Source organism: Petromyzon marinus, chromosome 2 (assembly GCF_048934315.1).
Source record: "Petromyzon marinus isolate PM22_M1 ecotype Great Lakes invasive population chromosome 2, UKy_Petmar_22M1.pri1.0, whole genome shotgun sequence".
NCBI classification, from domain to species: Eukaryota; Metazoa; Chordata; class Hyperoartia; order Petromyzontiformes; family Petromyzontidae; genus Petromyzon; species Petromyzon marinus.
The window spans coordinates 22,665,622-22,693,080 of record NC_133668.1 but is presented as its reverse complement, the minus strand read 5'-3'; the positions used below and the strand labels follow the sequence as shown (position 1 = coordinate 22,693,080).

General features: G+C 45.6%; 1 protein-coding gene and 1 long non-coding RNA gene across 2 annotated transcripts in view; one reads left to right on the top strand and one right to left on the bottom strand.

The window, feature by feature from the left end:
* The window catches only part of LOC116944932 (uncharacterized), a 58,838-nt gene extending 32,277 nt beyond the window's left edge, over positions 1–26,561 (top strand). The window contains exons 24-54 of the mRNA XM_032958886.2: positions 86–139; positions 762–860; positions 1,403–1,456; positions 2,431–2,529; positions 3,658–3,711; positions 4,856–4,909; positions 6,267–6,320; positions 6,864–6,917; positions 7,766–7,810; positions 8,514–8,612; positions 9,499–9,606; positions 10,487–10,540; positions 11,364–11,417; positions 12,635–12,688; positions 13,621–13,674; positions 14,018–14,125; positions 14,544–14,597; positions 15,267–15,320; positions 15,756–15,917; positions 16,412–16,519; positions 17,363–17,470; positions 18,347–18,400; positions 19,109–19,216; positions 19,700–19,753; positions 20,676–20,783; positions 21,468–21,521; positions 21,658–21,765; positions 22,682–22,943; positions 23,643–23,830; positions 24,242–24,475; positions 25,267–26,561. Coding sequence (XP_032814777.1) covers positions 86–139; positions 762–860; positions 1,403–1,456; positions 2,431–2,529; positions 3,658–3,711; positions 4,856–4,909; positions 6,267–6,320; positions 6,864–6,917; positions 7,766–7,810; positions 8,514–8,612; positions 9,499–9,606; positions 10,487–10,540; positions 11,364–11,417; positions 12,635–12,688; positions 13,621–13,674; positions 14,018–14,125; positions 14,544–14,597; positions 15,267–15,320; positions 15,756–15,917; positions 16,412–16,519; positions 17,363–17,470; positions 18,347–18,400; positions 19,109–19,216; positions 19,700–19,753; positions 20,676–20,783; positions 21,468–21,521; positions 21,658–21,765; positions 22,682–22,943; positions 23,643–23,830; positions 24,242–24,475; positions 25,267–25,413 — 2,901 coding nt within the window. The 3' untranslated portion in view covers positions 25,414–26,561. The remainder of the gene's footprint in view (positions 1–85; positions 140–761; positions 861–1,402; positions 1,457–2,430; positions 2,530–3,657; positions 3,712–4,855; positions 4,910–6,266; positions 6,321–6,863; positions 6,918–7,765; positions 7,811–8,513; positions 8,613–9,498; positions 9,607–10,486; positions 10,541–11,363; positions 11,418–12,634; positions 12,689–13,620; positions 13,675–14,017; positions 14,126–14,543; positions 14,598–15,266; positions 15,321–15,755; positions 15,918–16,411; positions 16,520–17,362; positions 17,471–18,346; positions 18,401–19,108; positions 19,217–19,699; positions 19,754–20,675; positions 20,784–21,467; positions 21,522–21,657; positions 21,766–22,681; positions 22,944–23,642; positions 23,831–24,241; positions 24,476–25,266) is intronic.
* Positions 18,804–21,663, bottom strand: LOC142929748 (uncharacterized). The gene is made up of 2 exons (XR_012945899.1): positions 21,568–21,663; positions 18,804–20,812 (listed from the first exon to the last, which is right to left on the bottom strand). It is a non-coding gene; the product is annotated as an uncharacterized LOC142929748 (long non-coding RNA).
* Positions 26,562–27,459: the final 898 nt, after the last annotated feature.

Below are 27,459 nucleotides of genomic sequence, written 5' to 3'. Positions count from 1 at the left end.
TGCTCGCTGCCAATGACCTTGAGCATTGCGTTCTGCTCGCTGCCAGTGACCTTGAGCATTGTGTTCTGCTCGCTGCCATTCGCAGGGAGCCCCTGGAAGCCGTGGAGCCCCTGGTGGAGATGGGTCACCTGGCGCAAAGGTACACCGCTTTTCATACCGCCCCTGCACATCCCATGCAATGCAAGATTGCACTTGTTGAGAGGCAGGCTGTGTTGATACATTTTGTAGCTTAAGAGCTTATGTGGAACACTTTGGCATACGTTTATGCAACATTTCACATACATGTTGTGTATTCCATTCATTGTTAAGTATCCCATTTCACACCCTTTGTATAACATTAAAATATTGCACGCTTTTAGAAATCAAACCATTTCATTAAATCATACTGTGTGACATTAATCTTCAACAACAGCACCACTGAGAAGATGCAATAATGATAATTAAATATACAAGGTTTACATTTAAGTTCATGCTATAATCAGTTTACACCTTAGATGTGAATGTTTCTAATGTGTGAAGTGTGCAATGTATGGATGCATGTTGAACTTATTTCGCACCGTACCTAGCCAACCTTGCTAATCGGAGGCGCAGGGAAGGAAAACAAACTTAACAACACACACAAAAAAGAAGTTCTGTGCAATGATGCCTTTGAGTTAATAAAACATCGGAGCATTACACATCACAGTAGCTCTCATATTGTTCAAGAAGTTGCTGAGACTGGCTCAGGAGTGTGATGTGTACGTTAACGTCCCCGCTCACAGGGTCCTCCTGGAGAGAGGGGTGCCACAGGCCCAGCTGGAGCTAAGGGTAATTCTGGAGACCCTGGCAGGCCTGGCGAAGCCGGACTTCCTGGTCCTCGGGTAGGTCACAGCATCGCACGGCGTCTGGTCGGAGCAGTGTGTACTTCGTCGCATCAATGTGATTCAGGACGACAATGTGTTTCATCGTGGCAGTAGCAACAGGTTTCGTAGTGGCAATGTGTCTCATTATGCTAATATTCCCCACCGCAAGGTGTTTCCTTTATAATAGCAAAGTGTTTTGTCACTTACAGCGATGGTTGACTGTGCCTATCCGAATGTAATAATATAAAGCGTTACGATCATCTCTCTTTCCCCATTAAATAAAAAAAAGTATATTTCAGCACATTCAGTACGTAAGTTCGCCAGCAGCATTTGTTTAAATAAGGGCATTCTGGACCCGCATTAAAACGCTTTCGGTCTCATCATTAGTGAGGCATGTTAAAACATATATATTTATAATGCTCTGCAGCCAAAGGAAATCTGTAATAGCAGTAGTAGTGGACCTTTTCCAAATGAAAAGTTGGTCATCTACATCCTCAAAAAGACAAGTGAAATGATGAGCTTGTAAGTGACCGTGATGTGTTTGTGCGCGTGAACTGTAGGGTTCGACTGGAAGTCCTGGACACGCTGGCAGCGATGGCAAAACCGGCCCCCCTGTGAGTGCCCTGTCTGCTTGGTTTCATGCTCCTTATAGCCCAGTCTGTGTCTCAGCGACCTCTGACAAGAGCATGCATATTGATGCATTTGGGTGGTTGTGCATAGTGGACATGTGTGTGTGTGTGTGTTTTTTTCTCTCTCTCCGTTTTGTTCCAATAAGCGTTCTGACTTTCCCATATTATGGATGCGTAAAATTACAAAGTTCAATACAGGTTCACGTATCTATCGACCGCGAATGTATTTTGACGGCTTTGCCGTTTGCGTTTTTAAGCAACTGATTTATGAATTACCATCCTATTTCGGGAAGTTAAGAACAGTAATTATGTTTCATAAATGAATAAAAATAAGATAAATGAAGTCCTATTTTTCTGAGCATTAAAGCATTGCTGGAACAATAAATTTCGATATGCATATTTTCACCAAGGTTTTATTGAGAGTGCGAAATGGGTTAAATATAGACTTGATATCAAAATAACATATAAACATATATATCATGATGGGCATAAACATATTTACTTATTTTTTCATGTACTTTTCCTTTGCGTGTTGTTTGAGTTGTTCTTTGTTGCTGTGATATATTTGTGTTTATTGAATTTGGTGAAGATAAGCCCATTTTATAATGAATCGATACTTTGATGGAAATCACTGTTGCACTCAATTAATGTATCAAATGGTGGGTGTGATAATCTCTTTTCTGAAATGTATGTACACGCTTGCAAAAGAGTATGCCAATGTTACATTTGAGCTAATTGAGCAACAATACTGTGAGAATGAGATAAAAGAGAAATAAAAACAATACATTCGAGACGGCAAAACGAGACGAATACAAAGAATTAGTACTTGAATCGAATGTCGACCCTTGTTTGTGACAATTCGTCGAACCACCGGTGGGGTGAATTGTTCCTTGCGCGTTAAATCCCTCCTTCATGTCCCATTGCCCTCCTGCCTTCCGTGGACTTTCATCCGAATACAGGGCCCCGCTGGAAATGATGGTAGCCCTGGATCCCCTGGCGCTGCTGGTGCTCGTGGGGCTCCTGGAGCAATGGGTTTCCCCGGTGCCAAGGGCCCATCCGTAAGTGCCTCCACCAGAACCACTAACAACAATGGCCCCTGACATTGAGCTCCACTCTTGTCTCTGAAATATGCAATTTTCCTTTCAGTCTGTATGATGACAGCTTAATTCATTTGACGTGAGTGGCATTGAATTCCCATGGATTCATTCATGGCTAGAGGATCAATGTTTGTAATTACTTCTCGTTTTCGGAATTGCTTAGGTTCATTAAGTGCTGCACACACACACACTGTCATCTGTAGGTGTAGGGCGATGCATGCTGAAATACAGTTGAAAAGATTTTCATTTCATTGTTATTGATTTCAATGTACAATTACAACCGCCTGCTGTAGGTAGCCTGCTCAGTCACAGTGGAAAAATTTGAAGCACAATTATGGGTCTATCGGCAGATGCATTTAGTCCACATCATTTCACGAAATGTTACCCTGAAAATGTTTTCACCTTACTGGGGAAGGGCACTGGGAAGCAAACAGCGGCTTTTCTTGGAAACAGAGCAGTGGCAGCTGGACAGGAGGTGTATTCAATGTTCTTAACCACATCCTCTGAATTTGTTTTATACGTGACTGGTCTCAGTGGGAGATGCTGTGTTCTCCTGAATATCGATTAAAACACCTCAACGTACAGGGTGTTTTTTTTTTGCTGTTCTCTATTCACAATATAAAGAAAAAAATCAGTGTTCAAGTCGAAGTGATTTTTTTTTTACACGAGGCTGAAAAATTGTACAATTGCAATTGACATCTCATTCAGGATGCCGTTGTTTTGAAGGGGATGCGTTAAATATAAGGGAACAATACATGTACCAACGCACAGTTGACCTTTCAGATATCAGAGACAGTTGACTTCCGAGTTATTTTTATCGCGAAAAATATTATTGCAGCTCCCAGGCACTTTAATGTACCTTCGACATATGGTCTTAGCAGCGATGCAGTGGTGGTTCAGTGGTTAGCTCCCTACACTATGAGATGAGTTAAATTACAGTTGCCCTGAGCTCCAGTACTTAATTTGAATCTGTACAATTGTAACTGCGTTCCCATCACTCAGTCTTCATTTATGTCGACCGCTCATGTCAATGGCCTTTGTGAATTAACTCAATTTCAACGGTCTTTGTGTCCTGTGTGTTCCCCCTAGGGTGAGTCTGGCAAGCCTGGAGAGAAGGGCTCTGTTGGACCCGTTGGCCCCATTGTAAGTGCCCTCTGCTCTCCGAGCCGTAATGTATATTCCATCCACAGCATGTGTTTCTTCTACTCAGTACCAATACATAGCTGGCATGAAATCAGTCTCGGGTTCTCGAGACCAGTCCTTGGTCTTGAGGCAGCTCATGGACATTTTCTCAGGTTTTTTTCCTTGACCTTGACCTCAGGGGTCTCGCTTTTGGTGCCTTCGGTCCAAGGGATTTGAGGAGTCGGGTGTTTGAAACGCGTTGAGAGCGTTAACGCATGAGATGTGTCATTGTTTGTGTAGCGACGGGTCACGGTAACTCTCAACTTTAGTATATAGTTGTGTTCCCTTTATGGTCTTACCATGGAGAAAACCAGCCAAATTGACCAAAGGGTTACCCAAAATTTCGCACTTAAATCCATCGATTAAAGGATAAGCCTGGCCGACCAAGGCAATGATGTCACACGTCACGCACTCACCTCTGCTCCCGAGGACGTCGTGTGACATCACACATCATTACGGGAATTGACACTGGCCTTGACATAAAAGGCTCCTGGCCTGATGGCTTTCAGCCTTGACCTTGTGGGTCCCAACCTTGAATCCCAGACTCTACTTGAATTGTACTTGGTAGAAATGCTATTAAATGTGCAACACTAGTCAAAATAGCCATAATTTTAGACAATGAGATACCTTTGCCATTTGGACGTAGCACTTTGTCCTATTGCTATGTCTAACGATGAATAGGTGAGTGATATTTTACCTTGTTCTGGCCTCCCCGAATTTGACTCAGCCTTACATGAGTACCTGCCACGGTGCATAAACGTCAATCCTGGTGAGGCACAGGTTGGCTAGGCATGGTGCTGGCCACACCATCTCCCCGTGTGCCATGCAACGCCTTTGTAGGTTCGCACTCACAGCACCTGCCAGTGTAGCCTGCGTGGCTTATTTTGAGAGTATGAGAGCTAATAAAAACAACTAAATACCACACTTTCAATCATAGTGGTCCAAAAGTGCCAATTGCAGTAGAGATACGAGTTATTGTGCGGCGTAATTGTCTTTAAAAATGATCAAAGCTGTCACTCGAAGTAGAATCAGTAATGGCAGCTGGCGCATTTGGACAGTTTAATGATGCAGATGTTGACCGACTGTATTCCGTGTTTTCTCACAGGGTCTGCCTGGCAAGGATGGAGATGCTGGCCCTGCTGGTCCCGCTGGGCCTGCTGTGCGTAACCATGCTGAAAAAGCCTCCACACCAGCGCACAGAGCAGCAGCAGCAGCATTCACTCGCGAGACCGCAGCGGCACACTCAGGGCCCCAGCGTGCCGTGTCTGACATCCGCTTACATAATCAGTCCTGCTTGGCCAGACATTTCTTGTGAAGGTCCTCCTGAAAATGAATTGGAAACACTCAGCGAGTATTTATTCAACACTGTCGAGGGCATTATTGTAATTCAATCATTTTATCTTCGTATATACTGTCATGGCCTTATATACTGGTGTTTCAACTACTCCATTATTATTACAGTGTTATTTATGACCTCAATAGAATTATTCCATTATCCACTTTGTGTCGAGGTGGGAGCCAAATAGATACATTTGCAAGAAAGGCAATAGTATATGTAATTCTGTAGGAACAGCTTTCATTGTATAATTCAGTTGCAGATCATTTTTTAATTGGAAGCATTTGCTGTGACATCAACATGCCATATCGCACTCTGGCAATTTATGCATTTAATAATGCCCTCACAAGAATCACTCACAGCTAACGGCTCCTTGCAACCAGACTCAGTGGCAATCAGTCTAAGCACCGAGCTACCCAGATGCCTTGCAACACATCAGAAATACATTACCCTACCCAACTGCTTTTAAATTAGCCAATTTCCTACATCTCCAGTGACTACATACCTTATTTGCCAATAATCTATACCCACTTTTGAAAATAACTGCCTCATCCTTTTCATAGTATACTTTTTACAATGTCATGTTTAACTGTATAGTTGCACCAGTTTCAGTATGATTATACAATGCCAAAATTATTTGGATTATTAAAGCATCTACCGACAATTTTATCTCAAATAATTTACATATTTACTGACTGATTTTCATTTCCTCATTTGACATAGTTATTTTTTGTGATGATTTAAAAAAGAAAATTCAGTAGCTTATGTATGTATTGTTTGGCTTGTAATGTTGGTGACCTAGGTCACTGGGGTAAACCAGGCTCACCCTGGTCTCTGGAGTTCTCACCTGCCTGAGCAAAACTAAACTTTATCTAAACGGCCTTTTACTGAATTTAATAAGGGTAAATACTAAAACGTCTACTTTTTCGCAGTTGGTAGTATTAAACTACCTCTTTCAAAACCGTAGTTCAATTTGTGAGCAGGTCACAAACCCCGGCTGCCCGCTGAAGTAAAGAAAATTAATACTCTGCTTTTTTTTTCATGGAACTCAATATGAGCAGCAGGAAAAAGAGAGTAGGAAGCCCAGAGATTAAATCAAAGTATTTTTTTCGTCTACCAATGCACTGACATGTCTGTATCTGTGTGTGTCCGTGTCTTGTATTACGGATATAATGAACAGGGTCCTGGTGGAGAGAGGGGAGAGGCAGGTCCTGTTGGTGCTCCTGGTTTTCAGGTATCAGCTAGCATAAGTGTACATTCATACCACATCCGGCCCATATAAAATGTGCTCCCCTTAATCCTTTTTTACAGCCCATCACATTTTGTCATGTAAAAATAAATAATTGAATACAACACTACAACGACAAATCACATTAATGAATCCAGACAGAGGCTACATGTTTTGCAGTGTGTGTCTGAGCTTAACAAAAGCTCAAAATAGTTATGCGTAATGTGTGTCCTGTCAAGCTGGAGTTAATGCGATGGAAGGTCATTCATTGCCTTTGTTTTATGAAATTGTTAAATGTAATATTAATACCTCTGCAACCATTACAACACATCTACTACACAGTACATATATATATATAAAACGATGTATTCCAAATGGAACATCTACTATAGGACAATGCCATGTGAAGGAGATGGAGGCAGTGGCCCCATTACGCAGTGTGTGACTGCAGTGGTGCAGGCAGCACTGCTCACCACAGCTCTGAACATCTGAAGGTGTTGCCCGGTGTGCGGTGGGCACAGCGTTCTGACAGCGTCGTTTGTCGTGCAGGGATTGCCTGGTGCTCCTGGTGCGCCTGGCGAGTCTGGCAAGGCTGGCGAGCCGGTAGGCATATTGACAGTGCATGGCCTGCACGGATGTCTCCTTCAGACACGCGCACACACACACGCGCACACAAACGGACACGCGCGCAAAGTCACTAATGCACGTGCACACACACGCGCACGTGTGTGCGAATAGTCACATTGTCGCAAACATTTACGCTGCTTGAATCGTGATTATCACAAAAGAGCATCATCAGCATCACTGAAATGACCCTCATCACGCGATCACTGAACATTTAAGGAAGTGTTTTAAAGCTGGTGAAGATTTTACAAATATCGGTGCAGAAAATGCACATGTCTCGTGCTCACGTTTATGGGGGGGGGGGGGGTCTCATAGATGAAAGGTTTTTGTGTTTATTTTTTGTAAATGTACACAGGCCTCTTCCACTCCTCCTCTGTCTGCACAATGAAGGAATTCCTGAAACAAAAACCTTGTTTACACTCATGTGGAGTCTCAGTAATAATAATAACAATTACAGTCTACGCCTCTGTAAATATAGTTTTTCACTTGCAGGATTGTCTTGAGTGTGGTTGCAACTGGCGAGGTCTTTGCGGGAGGTCGTGGGTTCGATCCTGAAACCTGACACCTGTATATTTGTTTGCATGTTCTCCCCGTGGTCGCGTGGACTTCTGTTTTGAAACATGCGTTTCGAACATTTGGCTGGCATACGTGTCCACGCGATAAGCCACTTCGTTGAGCTGTCATTTGTGGCCAGGTCGCTTCTGAAAGATGAGCTGTATAGCTCAGTAAGTCTTACCTGGATAAATCAAATAAATATTGAGTTTTTTAATTTCATTGTTATGTGTGTTGTGGGTAGTTGTCCACTGTGATCTGCTCTGTCCCTGTAGGGTCTCCCTGGTGAGAATGGGATGCCTGGTGGTGCTGGTCCAAGAGTAAGTGTTGCCTCCCCACCACCAATGCTTCTCTACGCTAAACGCACAACCACAGCCTTACGCAGGAGCCAGTGCCTCAAGCTCAGGTGGCACCATTTGGTCAAGAAACGTAGTCCCTCTTAACACGTGTAAAAGTATGAAAATTGCATCACGAAACACGATGAAGCTACAGAGTGAATGAAAGATCGAGCATGGTTGCCAGACGGTTGAGTTCCGTTTTACGAAACTGAGTTGGATAACTTAGTTTTTCAATACTTTCGCTTGTTTGCAAAAACAAAGACAACCATTTGGAAACAAAATAAGTGGGCACTTTCTCGGTGGATTGTGGGTGATATAATACATAATAACAAAATAACCACATTGGTAAGAATGTCTGTTTCATTATTAAAACAAATGTCCATCAATGCATCTGCCATCCAGGCCAACGTTCCCTCACAACCGTTGTTTAAGCAAGCCTAAACTTGCACTGGTTTTAAATTCTCTTGAGTCTTATCTGCAGAGCGTGGCCTGATGTTACAGGCAAAATCAATCATAAAACCATAACCAGTTAAACTGTACCCATCCACCCCATAGTCATTGACTAATATAAAGGGTGCATAACATAGTCTGTAACAATAAATGCACGAAATTTACACCAGGATAAAACCCAAGCGACAAGATGAGGCTTCAGCTGAGCGGTATGCGTGACCTTGTGTTCCTGTAGGGAGAGCGTGGAGCTCCCGGCGAGAGGGGAGAAAGCGGCGCAGGGGGCCCACCCGGACCCCGTGGAAGCAACGGTGCTCCTGGCCAGGATGGATCTAGGGTACGTGCCATGGCGGACGATGAAAACGGGCGTCCTGGTGGCCCGACTCGGACAACGAGTTCACGATCCCCACGGTCTCAAAGATCCTGCCAGCTGACAGCACCACACAGTGGTCCTAAGCTTCACGGGAGAGCAAGCTCTATTAACTGGGACCGTACCGCCAGGGCCGTTGGTAGACGGTACTGTCCTCTGAGCCTGTAATGTGTGACTGCGAGACAAACAAACACACACACTGGCTTGGCTCACACTGGCTTCATTGTCAGTGATCTTCATGGAGAAGATGAGGTTCTTTACCTGCTGCACCAATTACGCTTTTGGGGTTCGAGCAGTCGTCGGCGAGATCGCGGGCCAGGAACGTGACGCCTGACACCTTTCACGGGGACCACTGGCAAGGCATGGCCTCAGTAGGGGCTTGATAACTAAGCAGTTACAAAAAAACAATTCTTAGCCTTTGAGCATATGTTGTCTGAGATGGATGCTAGGAATGTCATGGCAATACAGGCTAAGCAATGTACAAGTCTGGAAGAGAACATGACAGGTGAGTGTTGTAGACGTGATTAAACAATCATTATTGCACCGGATTGGACACATTTGCAGATTGGAGGAGGGCCGGGTAATGAGACGTGCATTGGGAATGGTCTCCACAAGTCAGACCACCAAATGCAAGACCTCAGAGCAGATGGTGAGATACGGTTGTGGCAGATCTTAGATGCCACGTGTCCACTGTGCAGCAGCTGCGGAATCTGGCAGAAGGTAGAAAGCATTGGCAACGTGTGGTGGCAGCAAGAGCTTTGGCCATGATGACACCTTGATCTTGAAGGCCACGTATCCCTTGTGATGGCGCCTGACTAAATGGGAGGTCTTGCTCTTCGTGTGTGATGTGCAGGGTGCTGCAGGTCCCCCTGGTCCCGCGGGCACTGTTGGTGCTGCCGGCCTGCAAGGGATGCCGGGAGAGCGCGGAGCTTCTGGTCTGCCTGGCGCCAAGGGCGAGCGAGTGAGTACACAGCCCCCCTTGCGGGGGAGACGCGGGCATGCGTGTGGATTTGTTCAACCCCCTAAACACTGCGTGGCGTTAGGACAGGGTCACACAATGTGCATATGAATGTTGAACCTCTTTTTCACCTTACGAAGGACAACAAACTAAACACAGTTTAGATGTTAAATGCCTATGATGTTATGATTGGAGATACCTGCTGGTATGGCGATACTAGTTTCACAATCCTAAAAGTGCTATTACAGGATTTCAAAAAGCAATACAAATAAGAATGCTTGTCTTGTTTCGCGATTTTGAGATCATGATACCTTGGCGATGGTCATATCAAAGGGTTTGTGTTCAATTTAGTCAATGTGTAGGTATTAAATAAATTCAGCAATACCTTGGTAAATGATATAAATTTGTTGTGTCCCTTGCAGTTAAGAGATGCTCATCTGGGACAGCCTAAATTATTATATGGAAAGTATTTTCAATTAGCGATACAGCCAAATATATAATATACAGTATTGTTTTATGAGAGAAAGCCAGTATTGGGGAAATGCCTGTAATGCTGATAGGCATCACATTGCTATATCATTGTATTGCAATCTAGAAGTGGGATCACGTGCCTTAACGAACTATAGTTGCCAACATCATATCACTATTTCATGAATGAGAATGGCACTTTTTAGCATATTATATGATAAAAAAATGTTCAATTCAGGAATAGGATCAGAATTATTTAATGAAGTTGTGGTGTCAGCAAAGCTGAGTTTGCTAATAAATAAATAAAGCTACTACCTAAAATACATGAATAATGCATGCGCAGTTACTGCACTGCATTGTAAATTTGTCCTGCAGCATGATGTCATTGTGCCTGTGTCTGTGTGATATCCCCCAGGGCGAGGCTGGTCCTGTTGGTATCGCTGGTGGTCCCGGCAAGGATGGCCCCAGGGTGAGCGCCTCTTAATTTTCTCAGCCGCAGAAAGTCACCCCTGGTGATAGCTCAGAAACACGACCACTGCACTTTCACACTATCCTGCAACGTTCGAGCGCCAAGCATTGTTTTTGCCCACATGAAGTCGATACAGCACAACACCATGAGCACATTGTGTCTTTCGTTGGAAGGCCACTTAACATGCTCTGAAAACAGGGTTACTTTATTGGTAGGCATTGCATACAAAACAGACTTCGTGATGACTACAGTTTAATTTGAAATCCATAATGCTGGTTTTCATGAGATGTTCGGGAGGTATGTTGAACAGTGCAAGGTAAAAAAAAGACTCCAGTAAGTGTGCATTTCATAAATATTTGTAGGGCCAAGAAGCACAGTTGAAGAATAGAGATTGCCACGAAGCTTTGTTATAAAGTGTGTGTTTGAGAATTGTTTCCTGACAATGAAACCCCAAGTGTGTGACCACTGAAGGGAGTAGCATTTCATGGCTTGAAGAAGCGCAATCCTGAAACCTATTCTGACCATGGAGAACAAAACATGCAGTCTCTTCACTCGGAAATTCTGATAGTTTTTTTCTTCATCTCACTATATCTAGTAATAAGTCTGAAATACACAATCGTTGTTAAATTAGTGGTAGTAAAATTAATCTCTGGCTCCTAACACCAAAACAAGAAAAGTGAAAAATGAGGCTTGGTGTTTCATGTTATCCAATCGTCGATTAAGCACAGAACAACGCACGAGTCGATAAAGCACAACAAATATGAACCACGATTAATTGTGTCTATCTGTCCTGCTTTAACGTATATTCGCGTGTGTCCACCAGGGATTGAGCGGTCCAGTCGGCCCTGCTGGGCCCACCGGATCCAACGGAGAGAGGGTGAGTTGTCGGCTTTGCGCCCAGCACCACCCCAGTGTCTTACCACGCCAGTGTGAGGCCGATAAACCCGACGCATAGTCGGTAGCGATTTAAAATCATGAGCACTGCATGTTTATCCCTGTGAAATCCTGCTCATGTTTTTTTTTTATTTTTCCAAACTAACTCACAGTTGAGTTTCTTGTCCTGTTCCCGCACCTCCGATTAACATGGTTGGCTACGTATGGTGTGAAAGAAGTTCAAGATACATACGTATAACCATAATAAAAAATCCATGAAAACAGCCTATTTTATACCTATGATTAGTGATGCCGATGTGACCTTTAAAGTTATAGACTACATAGGTATAATTGAAGCTTAACTTGTTTCGCTTTAAGAATTCTATAATATAAATAAAGCACATATCTGATGTCTGCACTGCTCAGACGAAAGATGAGCAAACTTTGTGATCTCACTCTCATGTCGGATTTTTCCGGGTAGTGTAGGTGGTGTAGTGCAAGTGTGTCACCACTGGAGGGAGGCATCCCAATGAAACACTGCAGCCCTTTGAATTACGTTCAGTTACAGGTTTTCTTGAAAACATTGCACTCGCCTGCAATGGCACCCACGAGGAGCGTTTTACGTGACTCACGTAGAATTATTTTTCAAAAGTATATTTTTGAATGCAGTGTATTGTTCAATACACGTGTTGCCTATAATATATATACAATTATTGCATTCACTAACATGCACAGTGAGCCATATGGTGCTGTCCTGTTATATTTCGCGTAGATGCATTTTTATCAAGACAACTGCAAGCCACCAAATCACCTGGAATACGCCCGATCTTGTCAGATCTCTGGAAGCTAAGCAGTTTTGAGCCTGCATAGAGCTTGGATGGGTGACCACTCTGCCTCAAAACAGCTTTTGGAGGCTGTTTTGTGGGACTACGTTGTCAGCAAGACACGGTGCTACAAAATCAAATATGTTTTTCATGTATTATGCCTCACGGTCTATGCTCACCAAGTTCACTCAACCGCAGTGACCAGCGTAGTGAATTGTGGTGCGCAATAAAAACCCTTACGAGACGCACAGTGTGTTGGGGGGAAGTCTCTCATGCAGCCACCGTGGCTTGGCAAAGGAGCTGTAGCCTGTGCAATGCAAGCCACATGTTTGTTGTGCATTGAGTCCGTGGCGGTGCACGTGATGGTTATGGCGGTGTCGTGTCATTGCGACTGCAGGGTGAGGGAGGTCCTCCTGGCCCTGCTGGGCCCGCTGGTGGTCGTGGAGCTCCCGTAAGTAGCAGCAGCCGCACGTACACTTCTGTGTTTGTGAACACATCCTCCTTTGGTCCAATAATAGAGAGGTTTTGTTGGGGGGGTTGGATCGCGTCAATATAAATGTGTCGTTAAACCCGCCACCACCCGACACAGACAGTTAGCAAGGTTTGTCACGTAAACAAAACATGGCAATTAGTTACTAGTTCAGCACAACGGTGTATTGGAGAGTAAACCCACGACAATTTCAATTCGAATTCGGCATTTCGCCGCTAATTACAGCCGTCTTCATCAGGTGACATCCAGAATTTTGGAGAATTCTTCCTGTTTCTGTCTTAAATAGAAGCGGTAAATGTGATGTCGTCACTGTGGAGCCGAAGGGGTTAATGTAGTCATATAAATTACAATAGATACCTATTATTAGTTGGATTAGTCACGATAAATTAGCATACATAATGTATGTACGTTGTGCATCCTCCTCTGGACGATGGACGGGTGCTCGCTGAGCTGTGACCGGCCTCGCATTGTTTACCCCGTAACCTGTCCAGCGTCAGGTTACACATTGAGACATCATTTCATACGCCGTGTTCAGTGAAACTGGACAAGGGTTACATTTCTCAAGCTGTCTAATATTATCACTTTCAATCTGTCAACACCTGCTGTTGGTGGAATGGTGACTTCATTGAGTAATGGCCCCACTACTTGCTTTATGCCTTATTAGGCACATGCCAATTATATGATCCACTATCTACAAAAGTCCATGTGGGCTGCAATGGGACGTTTGTGCTATTGTGCATGAGTGCAAGTGCAGGAGCGCACATGTATCTACGATCTCATCTGTTTCTGTTTATATTTCGCATTTCAACAACACTGACAGCAACCCCTCTGACATATTAGCCAACCGCTGCACTGATGGTTCATTGACGTTTGTGTACTTCCTCCCATGACAGGGTGAGCGTGGCGAGCCTGGTCCTCCTGGATCAGCTGGATTCCCAGGGGCTCCTGTAAGTGCCACAGATGATCATATCATGAACGCCTCAAGATCATAATTACCATGAAGCACTTATAGACATGGCCACAGTAAGGTTGCATATCAAGGGATTTTGGCATTTGTTCCCATCGATATTCACCTTCTCGAAAACGAGTCTTCAGTCCTACCTTGCTGTGAATAATTGTTGGTTTATTCATGGCTATAACGCAAAAAAAGAGCAACGGTGCATTGTTGCATTAATGATCACTCCGCCACACTGAAAGTCATACTCGTCATACGTTCATATCCAAATGCCGTATTTTGTCGCACGCGCGGAATGCCCATGTGTCACGGTGATTATACGCGTGTGCACACAGGGCGCCGATGGTATGCCCGGGGCACGAGGTGAGGCTGGAGAGACGGGAGCCCGCGGAGAGCCAGGCCAGGCCGGACCCCCAGGAAACAGCGGTCCTTCTGGCCCTGTCGTGAGTTAATTCATATTTTATTCATTGTTATTTTTACATTCACATTGTGTGTGACGGGTATCGCTTCATGGAAGATCTTGTCAAGGGAAATCCATACTAATTGTGCTATTATTATTATTTTTAAATACCGGTATTGAGCAACTTAATCTTGAAAAAGTATCCTTTGACTTTTCATTGTTTTGCATTATCTAAATGTATCATTGAATGAAACCCTCAAGTAAGAATGTTGATGGGTAAATTTAAAACGAAAGGGCAACTTCAATCGTTGCATTTGCCAGTTTCTCATACATGCAGGCAATGTCCATTACAAGCACGCAAAATGTTTGTGGAATAGACAGGTGATGTCCACCATTGATGTACGTATCATTTTCTCAATTGCCTTTCTGCACATGACCATGGTCATCCGATCCTACCCTAGGGTCCACCTGGAGCTACTGGTGCTAAGGGAGACCGTGGCCCAGCTGGCCCTCCGGTAAGTACATCCACCGACTGTCATCCACCGGCGGCTACCACTGCTCATGCGCTTGACTGGCAGAGGGTCGTAGCGCCCTCCACCCCATCCGGTTACTCCCAACAGTCCATGCCTCCACAGAACAAAGGCCCATATCCATCTCAATCTGTTGCAGCTGGGTGTGACGGAGCTGGCCTCTGTCTGCTCCTAGATTCCTACAAACTAGTGGAGAACTCGAGGACCTGTGAGAGCGTCTAGCATCTGAAACATAATGAGCCTGTGCTGTGGCCAGTTTGGCGATATAACATGTGAAAGCTTCTGAGGGTGCCATGATGTTATTACCATGAAAGGTATTATAACTGTGTTATGTTATTGCCATCACAAGACGTTGTTGTCTTGAGAGCTCATTTTTCGGGTTAGCCCACCATTAAACCCAAATCCTACATATTACGTGAACATCACTAATTCGGCACAACATTGCTTTTTCCAATAAATGTTGTCAGGAGAAATTACATTCCCACCAAATATGTACCTGCGCAATAGAATGTGCAATTTTGCAAACGAATGTCCCAATGCTCATTTATGTGTCACTTCTGTTTCCTAGAATACAATTGTGCTCGTCATAGGTCACACTATCGTTCACATGTACGTGTCGTGTGTCTGTGTCTGTCTGTCTGTGTGTGCGTAAAGGGAGCTACTGGATTCCCAGGTGCTGCAGGAAGAGTGGGACCTCCAGGCTCTGCTGTGAGTTGCACTGCAACAGTGTCACTTTCAGCATCGGCCTCCATTTTTTTATGGCAGCACAGAGGCTTGGGCAGCTCATTTGATGTTGAATCGCCACACAATATCAGTAATTGCTCCGAAAAAAATGAAGGAAGACATTTTGGTGAAAGCTTGCTTGAATCAGCTACATCCAATATGAATATTTACAGCTAAATTACCAATCAGAAAAAAAATTGCATATGTAATATGTGTAACACATCATTTCATAAAATGCATTGCTTTCAATCGTTTTCATCATCATCATCAGCACCAACGTTGATCAATCTCAGCTCTCCACCAACCTAACACAATTCGTCCGGGTTGGCAACTCCCCCCCCCCCGACTCACTGCACAATCTGCGTGGCTGTCTTGCCGGTGGTGCCACTCTTGACGGTGAACGGTGTTTGCCGTGTCCAGGGTGGCCCCGGTGCTCCCGGCCCAGCCGGTCCCGATGGAAAGGACGGCAGCAGGGGAATGCGCGGAGAGACCGGTCCCCCCGGGAAGAGCGGAGAGGTTGGAGCTGCAGGACCCGCCGGGCCTCCCGGCGAGAAGGGATCATCTGGCAGCGATGGCCCTGCCGTGAGTGAAGCGCACACACACGCTCCGCAAGGAAAACGAGGCGTTGGGCCTGCGAAAGCGTACCGCCGTTGCGTTGTGCAGCCCAGTTCCTGAAGGGTCTCCCGGCACAAGGAGAGTAAATGTCGGACCTCGTGGCGAACGGCAAAAGCGGCGGGCGGCCCAAAGAGCACATCGGAGAGGAAAAAATAAGACGCCATTTGTTAATTTTTTTGCCGCGTAATTTACGGACCCATCACTATCCCTTTGCATCCGTATGTTGCCCACTGGTGCATGTGGTTTTTTCTCCGGGTGCTCCGGTTTCCTCCCACCTGTATACACAACTCATTAATCGGCTGAAGACATCTTGAAATAAAAACCCAATGCAGGACCCTCCAGTAAAAAGAGTCCTACGACCAAGTGCAGCTCTCCTGGGTAAATAAATAAGTACGTATAATAACCGTTGCATTAAGCGGTGTTTTGACGAGGGATAACGTATTTCCTCTGTACATGCACAGGGACCCCAAGGAGCTCCTGGATCAGCTGGTTTGGCTGGCAGCCGTGGTCTGGTTGGTATGCCTGGCCAGCGTGGAGAGCGTGGATTTTCTGGACTTCCAGGAGCTCCGGTGAGTTAAACGTCACCCATTGCACCGCTCGTCGCTTGTTTTAGCGGCTTGAAGCAGTATTCATGCCAATGGCATGCTTGTTCCTCGCTGGAAACGTTGGGTTTCTTGGAGTGCGAGGGCGTCGACGTCCTTCATCTTCAGTGTCCTCGTGAGATGCTCACACTTCACCCGGGAAAATGCACTCAACTTTGCATTGACAAATGTGCGTACACATGCCCGGGGTGGTTTGAACATTGTCTATCAGAGCATGGCACTCACTGTGGCTATCCTGTGTGGATAGGGATGCACAAAGGTCGTTTTCTGCATCACACGTCTTATTTCACTTAAGACCAACGTGGCTGACAAAGTTGATCAAATTGTTAAAGTCGAGTGAAGTTTCTCCTTGCTCACACCATAAGGTGGTGTCCTTCATTGAACAGTTTACAATGGTAGAGGCCAGTTTCTTGATAGAATGATGACTGCCATTTTATATGATTGCTCGACAACATTAATAGACTCCCATTCCATGTAAATAATCAAATGTTTAAATCCATCCGCCTGCAGGCGTTCCAGACCAATGTTAATTAGCAGTATTAATTTAAAACAGAAAAAGCTGGGCTACTTTCGACCAATCCAATTATTTAAATGCATTTATGTGTTTACCCATAACCCCCTCGACAACACAATATGTTTTTAAAACATCAATTGTAGACCTGCACGGCGTGAGGAGGCCCTCATCTAGCAGGCAATGCGCTGCACATATTTAGCAATGCTTCAACACTATAAGGACTTGGTAAAGGGTGATAGATTGTGCTCTGAATGTGCGTCGCACGGCCATATAATGGAGATGATTTTGTGCTGTAGGGTGAGCCCGGAAGGCAGGGCCCACCGGGTCCCGCTGGAGAGAGAGGAGCATCTGGGCCTGCAGGTCCACCCGGCATCCCTGGCCCATCCGGAGAGAGCGGCCGCGATGTACGCCAACTGCACTCACTCTCACCCGGGCGCTTGCTGTTGTTTTGTTTCGATTGATGTGGGCTTTGGAGTTGCATCTGTTCCTAATACATTCTATGAAAACAAAGAAGAAGCTCAGCCAAGTCGGTCTGACTTCTAATTCAACAACAAACATTGTTTTGAAATATTGGTTTTGGGCAGCATTTTGCGTGGGCAGCACTTTGGCGTAGTCAAAATACATTGTACTACCCTCGCAAGAGCATAGTGTGGCACTAATTTTAAATGGTGGTGTTGAATCGATGAAGCAAAATCCACATTTCTATGGTGGGAACTATAGCCATAAAACCACCAATGTTGAATTGTTATAAAGTGTTACTTATTTCAGTGACCCTTGAGATATTATGAACTGAAATGAAATATGTTAGGGAAGCCATTTCAGTGGCATATGTGGATACTGACTTGAAGAGCAGTCCAGTGGAGTCAGTCTTAGATTCCAAGAGGTCAGATGGGGATGGGGGAGATGGCCCTCCTTTTGATATGCAGAATATATTTAACGGAGATAATATATAGATTTTCATAATTATTATTATTAGAGGGCCCTATTTTAAAATCTTAACATTGAGGACTACCCCCCACTTCCCTGCAACATTTGGGTAGTTTCGAAATCTGCTTCTGGTCCACTGGCAGTTGAGAAAGGTTTGAATAGTCATCTAAACTAAAACAAAACTTTTTGTTTGTATTTTACCAGACAAGCCCCATTGAACTATATAGCTATTTTTCAGAAGCGACGAATGAAAGCTCAGTGAAGTGGCTTATCACGTGGCAATGTATGGCGGGCCAAATAGTCTAAATGCATGAATAGTAATTTGTAACACTCGCCGTTTGATTTGTTTGCAGGGAAATCCAGGAAGCGATGGTTTGCCTGGCCGCGATGGAATTCAGGGCAACAAGGTGAGGAGACAGAACTGTCCGCTTATACATCGCCCATTGCTCTATGTTGCTCATCAAGTGTTGGCCAATGTCATCAATTGGATCGCCAAGTAACAGCTTAACATCTGTTGCACGGAGATGTATCTAGTAACCGTGGATGATATACGAACTGGTATAACAGGAGATATTAATTTGAATGATATTTTCCATTTTAATTAAAAAAATTGACGAAACTTGTTAAATATATTTTCACACTTGCAGAGCTTAACATCTGCATGTATAGCTATCTAACACTATCGGCAACTGAATGACTTTCTAAGAAAACGCACCTACAACACTTGGTAATTGGCACGTTGGTGGCCCTGAATCAACCAATGGCGGACGTTGCATATTTCTACGGCAGGAATCAATAAGAAAACATCTGTTATAATTCCACACAGTGGTACATATTTTATTGATCACAGAAGAATCCACTCTAAATTGTGCATCGTGTACTCTGACCACAGCACTTTCCAGCTCTATTCTAAAAATGTTTTCTGCATCGATGGTTTGTCGATTAATTGTCAAGACATTGTTTTAACTGTCTTCTCCAGCTTCCCTATTGCGTGAGCACGCCAATGAGGTTCATTGTGCCCTGTATGTATGCATGTATGTTGAACTTTTTCCTCATCGTACGTAGCCAACGGTTGCTAATGGGAGGTGCGGGTGCCCTGCTTGTCTAACGCTTAGGGAGACCGTGGTCCAGGCGGAAATGCTGGTCCCCCCGGATCCCCCGGCCCAGCTGGTCCACCCGGAGCCCCTGGCCCTGCTGGAAATAATGGCAACAAGGGAGAGCCTGTGAGTTTCCCTTCTCACGTGAACATGATTCTCTTCGCATGTTCGATTGTCCCTCGGTTAAAGTGTGCATGTCGTAGACAATGTCGACAGGTTGTAAAGAAGTAAACCGCAGACTTATAGCCTATAATGCTCCACGGCAGGACGTACTGCGTTCTTGTATAATACTGCAATTGTTAGGACCTATTTAGTAAGATAAAGGTGCAGCCCATCAAGCACCTTTCCGCTGCTGACGGAAGAGCCTTTGCCAAAGGGGGCTCTTGAGAGTCCCTCCGGCAGGCATTTGGCCTGAGGTGGCAGTACCCACACTCTTCCCAGCTACAAGTGAGCTGCCAATCTACTGACATGGCTTAATCAGTTTTCACACAATACTGCAGTTGTTAAAAAAATAAAAAAAAGTTGATGACAGCATCTAAATAAAGCATATTGGACCTGTGTTAACAATACGTCTGAAGGCTGTCTTATCTTGATTCCATTTCTCATCAGGGCCCTGCTGGTCCTTCTGGTGCTTCCGGTACCACTGGTGCTCGTGGTCCAGCGGTAAGTCTCCTGCCCACAATATGGTTCTTGGACAATATGACTCTCGCCCTAAGCGTGTCCTTTTTATAAGCAATTTGAAGGAACAATGCAATAAACATATTACACCGACAAACGTGCAGATATACACACAAATATACAACCATGCATATGAACACGTACACACGCACACATATGTAGCATGCACACATGCACTCATGCGTACTTATCGTCTCAAACATGCAACTATACGCACACGTACACCAAGGAAACACACAAATGGCGCACAATGTGGGGAACTAAACCAATTTAAATTCAATGGGTATCACTTTCGTCATCACCAGCCATTGCTTAGCCATTGCTTGATGGAGGCCTCTCCGTGCCATTAACATCTCACAGTTCTGCGATGTCACAATCCATCTCCTGCATATGAACTCAACTAATTGTTCCAACGCCTTGGTGGTATAAGGAACGAAACAGTAAGACTTCTCCACAAATCTGGCTGTCGCCTGATGAAGCTAGTTGTAATTACTGGTGAAACGTCGTACTCAGTTTGTAAATGTTGTGGCTTGGCTCTCCAACACACCGGTGTGCTGTACTAGTGACGAATTGGCCACGTTCTGTTTACGTGACAACCCTTACTAGTTGGCTGTGTCGGGTGGTGGCGGGTTTTAACGACACGCTTATATATTTACGCGATTTAACCCCCAAAAAAAACTCTATTATGGAAAACAGTTAATATCAAAAACATAGTTCAGGAGCTGGGAAAATGTATACCAATGCTGAACTACTAATTCAAATCCCTAGAGCAAAAAAATATGAAGATTGGGTGTCAAATGTGCATGGGGCATTACATAACACCGATACGTTATCTCTCATTTGCTGGTAAATGCTCTGCTCAGTGAGCACCTCGTACCGTCCACATGTAATTTTCGTGTACCTACAGGGTCCCGCAGGTCCTCGCGGTGACAAGGGTGATGCCGGTTCCGCTGGAGAAGGAGGAATCAAGGGCCACCGTGGATTCTCGGGTCTGCCAGGTCTCCCTGGGCCCCCGGTGAGCACCCAACGCCAGGGCCAACCTGGCTGAGTAGGCGAATGGTTGAACATCACGGAGAGCGCACTGGGAGTAGTAATAGTTTGGGAGAATTAATATTATATTGTAGCGCTATCTGCATGGTAATGGAGTGTCTGTCACGTTAATAACTATGCACAGATGTCTCTATATGTGTCACCAGTTTTATTTGCCGAAAAAAACATGGTCGTTTACAAAATGCATAATGGTTTTGTATTCAACGTCACGTTAAGTCAACGCTTATCCCCCGTTCAAACAAGTACATGCCAGTTCTTATCTTAATTTGCAATCCTCAACTCGTGGTGAAAATGTTAACTTTTCTATGGTGGGAATCACTGTTGAATCCGCACAAAGTGGTTATCCACAGACAAATGTTGGGGTTCATTAACCATAATATGAACTCGCATCCTTACAATTGTGAGTTAAGCCCTCTGCTACACTGTCCCTCATCTAGATTGTAGCTCTATAGGTGCAGAACATATTACGATCATACTGTACAAATATGGTGGCCATGCCACTTAAAAATTGTGGGTGGTGTCACGAATGCCTTAAATCAGATTCTGCACTTTACCACGAATGCAATCAAATTACTTTAGAAATGTATGCGTGGTCTTGTGTTAACGGTCTAATTGAAGACGACAATCTCCATGTGTTTTTTTCTCAAAGGGTGCTCCAGGTGACAGGGGCATTGCTGGAGTTTTCGGCTCTGCTGGTGCCAGGGTACGTGACACCCACACCATCCATTTTTCACTTGCGTGTCACTCACCGAGAACAAGAGCCGCGTTGCTCGACAGGCTTTAATGCGTCATTCCATTGTCTCGTTGCTGCGTGTGGCCATGCCTCTGCGTGTGTACAGGGTCTCCCTGGCCCAACTGGCCCCAGCGGTAAGGATGGCATCAGTGGAAATCCTGGCCCTGCCGGCCCTGCTGGACCTCGAGGCCGCACTGGAGAGACCGGTCCTCCCGTAAGCCTTACCCATAGGCCTTGCTGCTAATATTTTTATCCCCTCTTTATTGCATTGATCTGTTAACCATCTTTCCCTTCCTTGGTGCATATGAACTGGACAGTAATGGTATAAGTTGCGAGGCAAAACTACAAGAACAGAGATGCTAAACAATGACCTTTATTTATAACTGAGCAAATTCCCACGGAATACATTTTTGGTAAGAGGACCTCAAACACAAGTTTCATAGCTTTGCTCTCAGGCATAAGAGTGTTTACAATAAGCCTATTCATTAGCTGTGTGGGCATAGTAAACCATATCCACCTACCCATTTGGAGTACAATCTATATTTCCCTATAGGATTAAAACAATTATTCACATTTAATTATATTAAAAGCAGCAACAGATCAACTACCTTTGACCAAATCACCCTTAATGTGCTTGATCTTGTTAATACAGTACTTGGAAGCTCAGCAGGCCTAAGCCTAATTGATAAGGAGATGGTTGACCACCAAGGAATACCAGGTGTTGGTAGACTGCTGCGATGGCAACATAGCAATGGATTCTTGAAAAAAATCTTCATAAACTCGAAGTGTTCTCACCTAATATATGTGGGTGCTCATTGAGTGCTCCGGTGTCTTCCCAAAATGTTAAACGTTCCCGTAATTGATCAAACACTCCAATCCAGGACTCTTCTAAAAGAATTCGTCTTGACACACATCAAGTCTAGTATGAGTCAATGAAGTACATTGTTATCGTTGGTGGGATTATTGTAATTGCGCCAACCAGCAGCGGACCGAAACACGGTGGGGCCAGCAGCAGCTGACCAGCCTCACTGGTGGAGGTGACGCTCTTTCCCGATGGAGTCAGACGGGGTGCCTGGTGGTGCCTGGCGGATCTTGCGCTCTAACCCGTCTCGCGTGGCTCACCACCGCAGGGCCCTCCCGGATCTCCTGGACCCCCCGGCCCTCCCGGCAGCTCCGGCGCCGGCTACGACATGGGCGCATACGCTGGGTTGATGGCACGCCGCAAGATGGGTGACCAGGCCACTGACATGCTGCCATACGGCCTGGTGCTGGACGCCTCCATCAAGGCACTGAACGCCCAAGTGGAGAGCATCACCTCCCCGGACGGGAGCCGCAAGCACCCAGCCCGATCCTGCCGGGATCTCATGCTCTGCCATCCTGAGTACAAGAGCGGTAAGCTTTCTTCTCATTCTTGTTTTTCATTAAGGTTTTAATTTATACGTGGGATATTTCGACTGTCATCTACATAGATAGGAAGATGAAGCACAACCAAACACACAGATGTTTTGTTTCATAAACGCACCACTCAGATGTCCACCAATTGCCTGACGTGGGCTGTAAGTTATTTACACATTATTTAATATCCAGTTATGTATAACTAATGCTATTTAAAGCACCCCATGAGATAGAAAGTTCTTATAAAAGTAATGTTTAATCAGAAGATCTTCATGCCATGCCAGGAAATAGCCCCAGAAGATGACACCACAGTGCTAGATAGATTAAAGTTAATAGAATGTTCTCACGGAACATCAGATGGTTAGCCAATATATTCAGTCATCCATTGTATTCATATTCACCTTCAGAGCTGGATTCAGCAACACTACATACGTACGTATGTACACGTATGTACGTATGTATACATACGTACATATGTGTATGTAGTGTTGCCTTATGTATACATACGTATGAAATCTTGTATGTAATGTTGCCGTATGTATACGTATGTATGTTGAACTCCTTTACACACCGCACGTAGCCAACCGTGCCAATCGGTCCGGTGCTCTGACACAAGCATTGCGAGTGGTGTCCCCCCCAGGGGCAGAGTGAGGCAGGAGAAGCCCTAAACAGAGGTGCTCTGTACTCCACACACAGGCGAGTACTGGATCGACCCCAACGAGGGCTGCCGTGCCGACGCCATCAAGGTGTGGTGCAACATGGAGACGGGCGAGAGCTGCGTGAACCCGGGCATGCCCAGCCTGCCACGCAAGAACTGGTGGCGCAGCCAGGCAGCCGACAAGAAGCACGTGTGGCTCGGAGAGACCATGAGCCCCGGGTCCCAGGTGAGAGCAGGCGGCAACAAGAAAGGGGGTTTGGCTTGCTCACTGCGCTTACCTCGCGATTGTCATTGTTGTTTTTAGCAAATTACCCACATCAGATTACCCACGCTATGAAATTACCCGGCGTCAGATTTGTAGCCGCGTTATCGGTGCCTAAAGCAGTCCAGTGCTGCGACCAAATGTTGACATTCAGAGGCGGGTTGGTGGGTCACACTCAGATTGTCATGCGTGAGAATGCCTAGCTGCTGGGCTCTGCGTTCGGCCAGTAGATGGCAGCGTAGCAAATAGCCATCCATTTGCTGCACTGCCACGTGCTGAGCCATATACACCAATAGTTACATGTGCTTTCCTCCCGTAATTATACCATCTTTAATATCGCCACACCGTCACTGTGCCACCGCTGTGCCCCTGCAGTTCACGTACGGTGATGGCAGCCCGAACATGGAGGTGCAGCTGACCTTCCTGCGCCTGCTGTCCACCGACGCATCCCAGAAGATCACCTACCACTGCAAGAACAGCGTGGCCTACCTGGACAGCCGTGCCGGCAACCTCAAGAAGGCCCTGATGCTGCAGGGCTCCAGCGACGTGGAGATCCGTGCCGAGGGCAACTCTCGGTTCACTTACTCTGTGCTGGAGGATGGGTGCACTGTGAGTCACGCGCACTACACTCGCCGCCCCCACTCGCCGCCCCCACTCGCCGCCCCCACTCGCCGCCCCCACTCGCCCCCCCCCACTCGCCCCCCCACTCGCCGCCCCCACTCGGCGGTCCGCGCGCGACACTACGACGTGGGGGTTCAACCTCCTGCAGAGGCAGCGAGGTGCCCACGGTGGCTAGGAGATGTTAACCACCTTGACCGGTATACAGGAGGTCGTGGGTTTCATCGCGACCCTGACGCCTGCTGTGTATTTGCAGTTTGTGTGTCTCTCTCTCTCTCCCCGTGGTCCCGTGGATTTTCTCCGGGTCCTCCGGTTTTTCCCCGCCACATTTAGAAACACGCGTTTGGAGTATTTGGCTGATATACATTTCCATGTGATAATCCACTTCACTGGGCTATCATTTATGGGCAGGTCGCTTCTGAAAAAGAGCTATACAGCTCAGTGGGCCTTACCTCGTAAAATAAAAAAAAAATTATTTTATCGTTTAGTTTGGAATAAGACTGCCATCCTATACACATAGCCTTTTTGAGGCTGGTTCTATATCATGTGTTCTAAACATTTATTTATACGTATCACATGAAACAATATGCTGTCGAATGGTATATCACCGCAGTTGTTTCCATATTTATATTTGAGAATTGGGAGGAAATGCGAGATGTGTGCGCACAATGTTCGCGTCTTTGTGCGCGTGCATTGCTTGCACATATGCCTCTCGTGTGGCGTGGTCCTCGTGCCTTGCGGTGCATTCACGTTGTCGCTGGCTGCATTGTGTGAACCCGCAGACGCACACCGGCGTGTGGGGCAAGACGGTGATCGAGTACAGGACGCAGAAGACCAGCCGCCTGCCGTTCATGGACATAGCACCAATGGATGTCGGTGGTTCCGACCAGGAGTTTGGCGTAGATGTCGGTCCCGTCTGCTTCCTGTAAAATGGACACAAAACATTTCGATAGAAAAAATGTAAAATCCCAAAATCAACTCCCAATTCCCCCTCTGCAGACACGACACCTTCAGAACTGCTGCACTGAACTGCCGACCTTAATTCTGGTCCCCCAGCGGCCCATCCACACGCTTGGAATTTTGGACTCTGTAAAGCAACGTAGGTGGTCAATCAAGTTTCCCCCTCCTGCTCTGTTCACCAGCAAAGCTTGAGCGAAGGCAGGTTTCAAACTCACGCGGCGTCCTCTGAGCCTTGGCCACGTGCGCTGGGGGAGGGGGGGGGTGGGCACATCGCATGAACCCTCCCTCGCTCTCGGTCCACGGTTTCCATACCCAGTGGCGAGAGGGGTGGGGTCTTGACGCTGTTCTCACGACAGCCGCGACAAAACGTTCCATGCGACATGTCCGGTGGACGCCGCCACATCTGACAACTCCTGGGAAGTACCGTGCCTGACCTGCTGCATGGAAGCGCTTTGCCATCACCGGCTTCCGTTTTGCGGACTTAGCTACCTCAGTCAGAAGCAACGCATTAAGTTGGAAAAAGGAGTGTTCAGATCTGGATGTCAGGAGTTCATCGGCGGCTTCTTATCACATCGTGTGGCTTCCGTTTCTACAATTTACTCAATTTGCTTGAGATCCAGTGAGTCCAAGTGGTGCTATGAATCTTGATCGTGTTTAGGTGCTCAACGTTGGCGTTTTCATTTCATTGTCGCTATTTGTAAAAAAAAAAATTCGCCTTGCTTTCCAAAATGAAGCCTGTGGATGGGTGCATTGGCACCATTCTTCAACAGTTTATTCTCACACACACAAAAGGGGACAACCGTGGATCTAATTGGGGACAAGCACTAAAGTATAATTTGAAACTTTTTGCGTATAAAACGACCACGAACAAAAAACTGTAAAGTGTTTTCCACAAAAATTTCAACATCAGGGATTATTGATTATTTTATATAGTTGGGCCAAGGAAATAGCTTTTGACGCATCCCTCCCCTCCATAGGCTCTATAACACACTTCTCCACCAGCGTTTTATTTGTAAGAACCTAAAGCAAAAACTGTTGAACCTTTGTTTAATGTTAACCATAACTGGGATATGTCAATAAAAATCTTAAATAAAGAGCAGTGTTTTGTGGTTTGGAATGTTGCTACGTTGTGTTTCTTCTTCCTTGGTACAATGTATGAAAGGTGGTCAGGTGTTTTCGCACACAAGACACATTTTGAAGAAAGTTTCAAGGATGGTCACAGATGAATTTTGAGCAGGCTTCTCGGTATAAAAGTGCTGGAAATTGCCAGCCACAGACCATAGTTGTTTCAGCCACTGACATGTTACAGCTGCAGTGTGCTCCACACAGCAGCATTGCCCCTTTTCATCAGGGGGTGATTCTTGGGTCAATAAGGTAAAGGTACAGCCCCCAAGTTGGATGCTCACACCACTGAGATGCTATTGCGGCGAAATGTTAACTACTTCGCCTGGTATACAGGATGTCGTGAGTTCCATCGCGACCCTGACACCTTTATATTTGGAGTTTGCATGTTCTCCCAGTAGTCGCTTGGATTTCTGTCAAGGTCCTCCAGTTTTTTTCAATCCACATTTAGAATAAGCATGCATTTAGAGTATTTTGCTGCTATACATTTTCACGATGACAAGCCGCTTCGTTGAGCTGTCATTTGTGGTCAGGTCGCTTCTGAAAAATAGCCTTACCTGGTAAAATAAAAAAATAGTTCAAGAGTTCACTACTTGCAACAGGCCCTCCACTAGAGGGAGCTCTAAACAGTGACTCGGGCAGTGGTTTTTAACCTTTGCTGCAGCTTTGCACCCCTTTGGTTATCATCAATCGTTTAAAAAATGTATAATGTTAACAAATACATAGGTTTGGTGAAACAATGTAGTTATACTTACGTGCTCGTGCTCAATTTCTGTTTCCATGATTTACCTTCTAAAAAGAGATGACATGTCTCGCACCCCCAGAAAGGGCATCTCGCAACCCGAGGGAGTGCTTGTACCCCAGGTTAAGAACCACTGCTCTAGAACGTACTG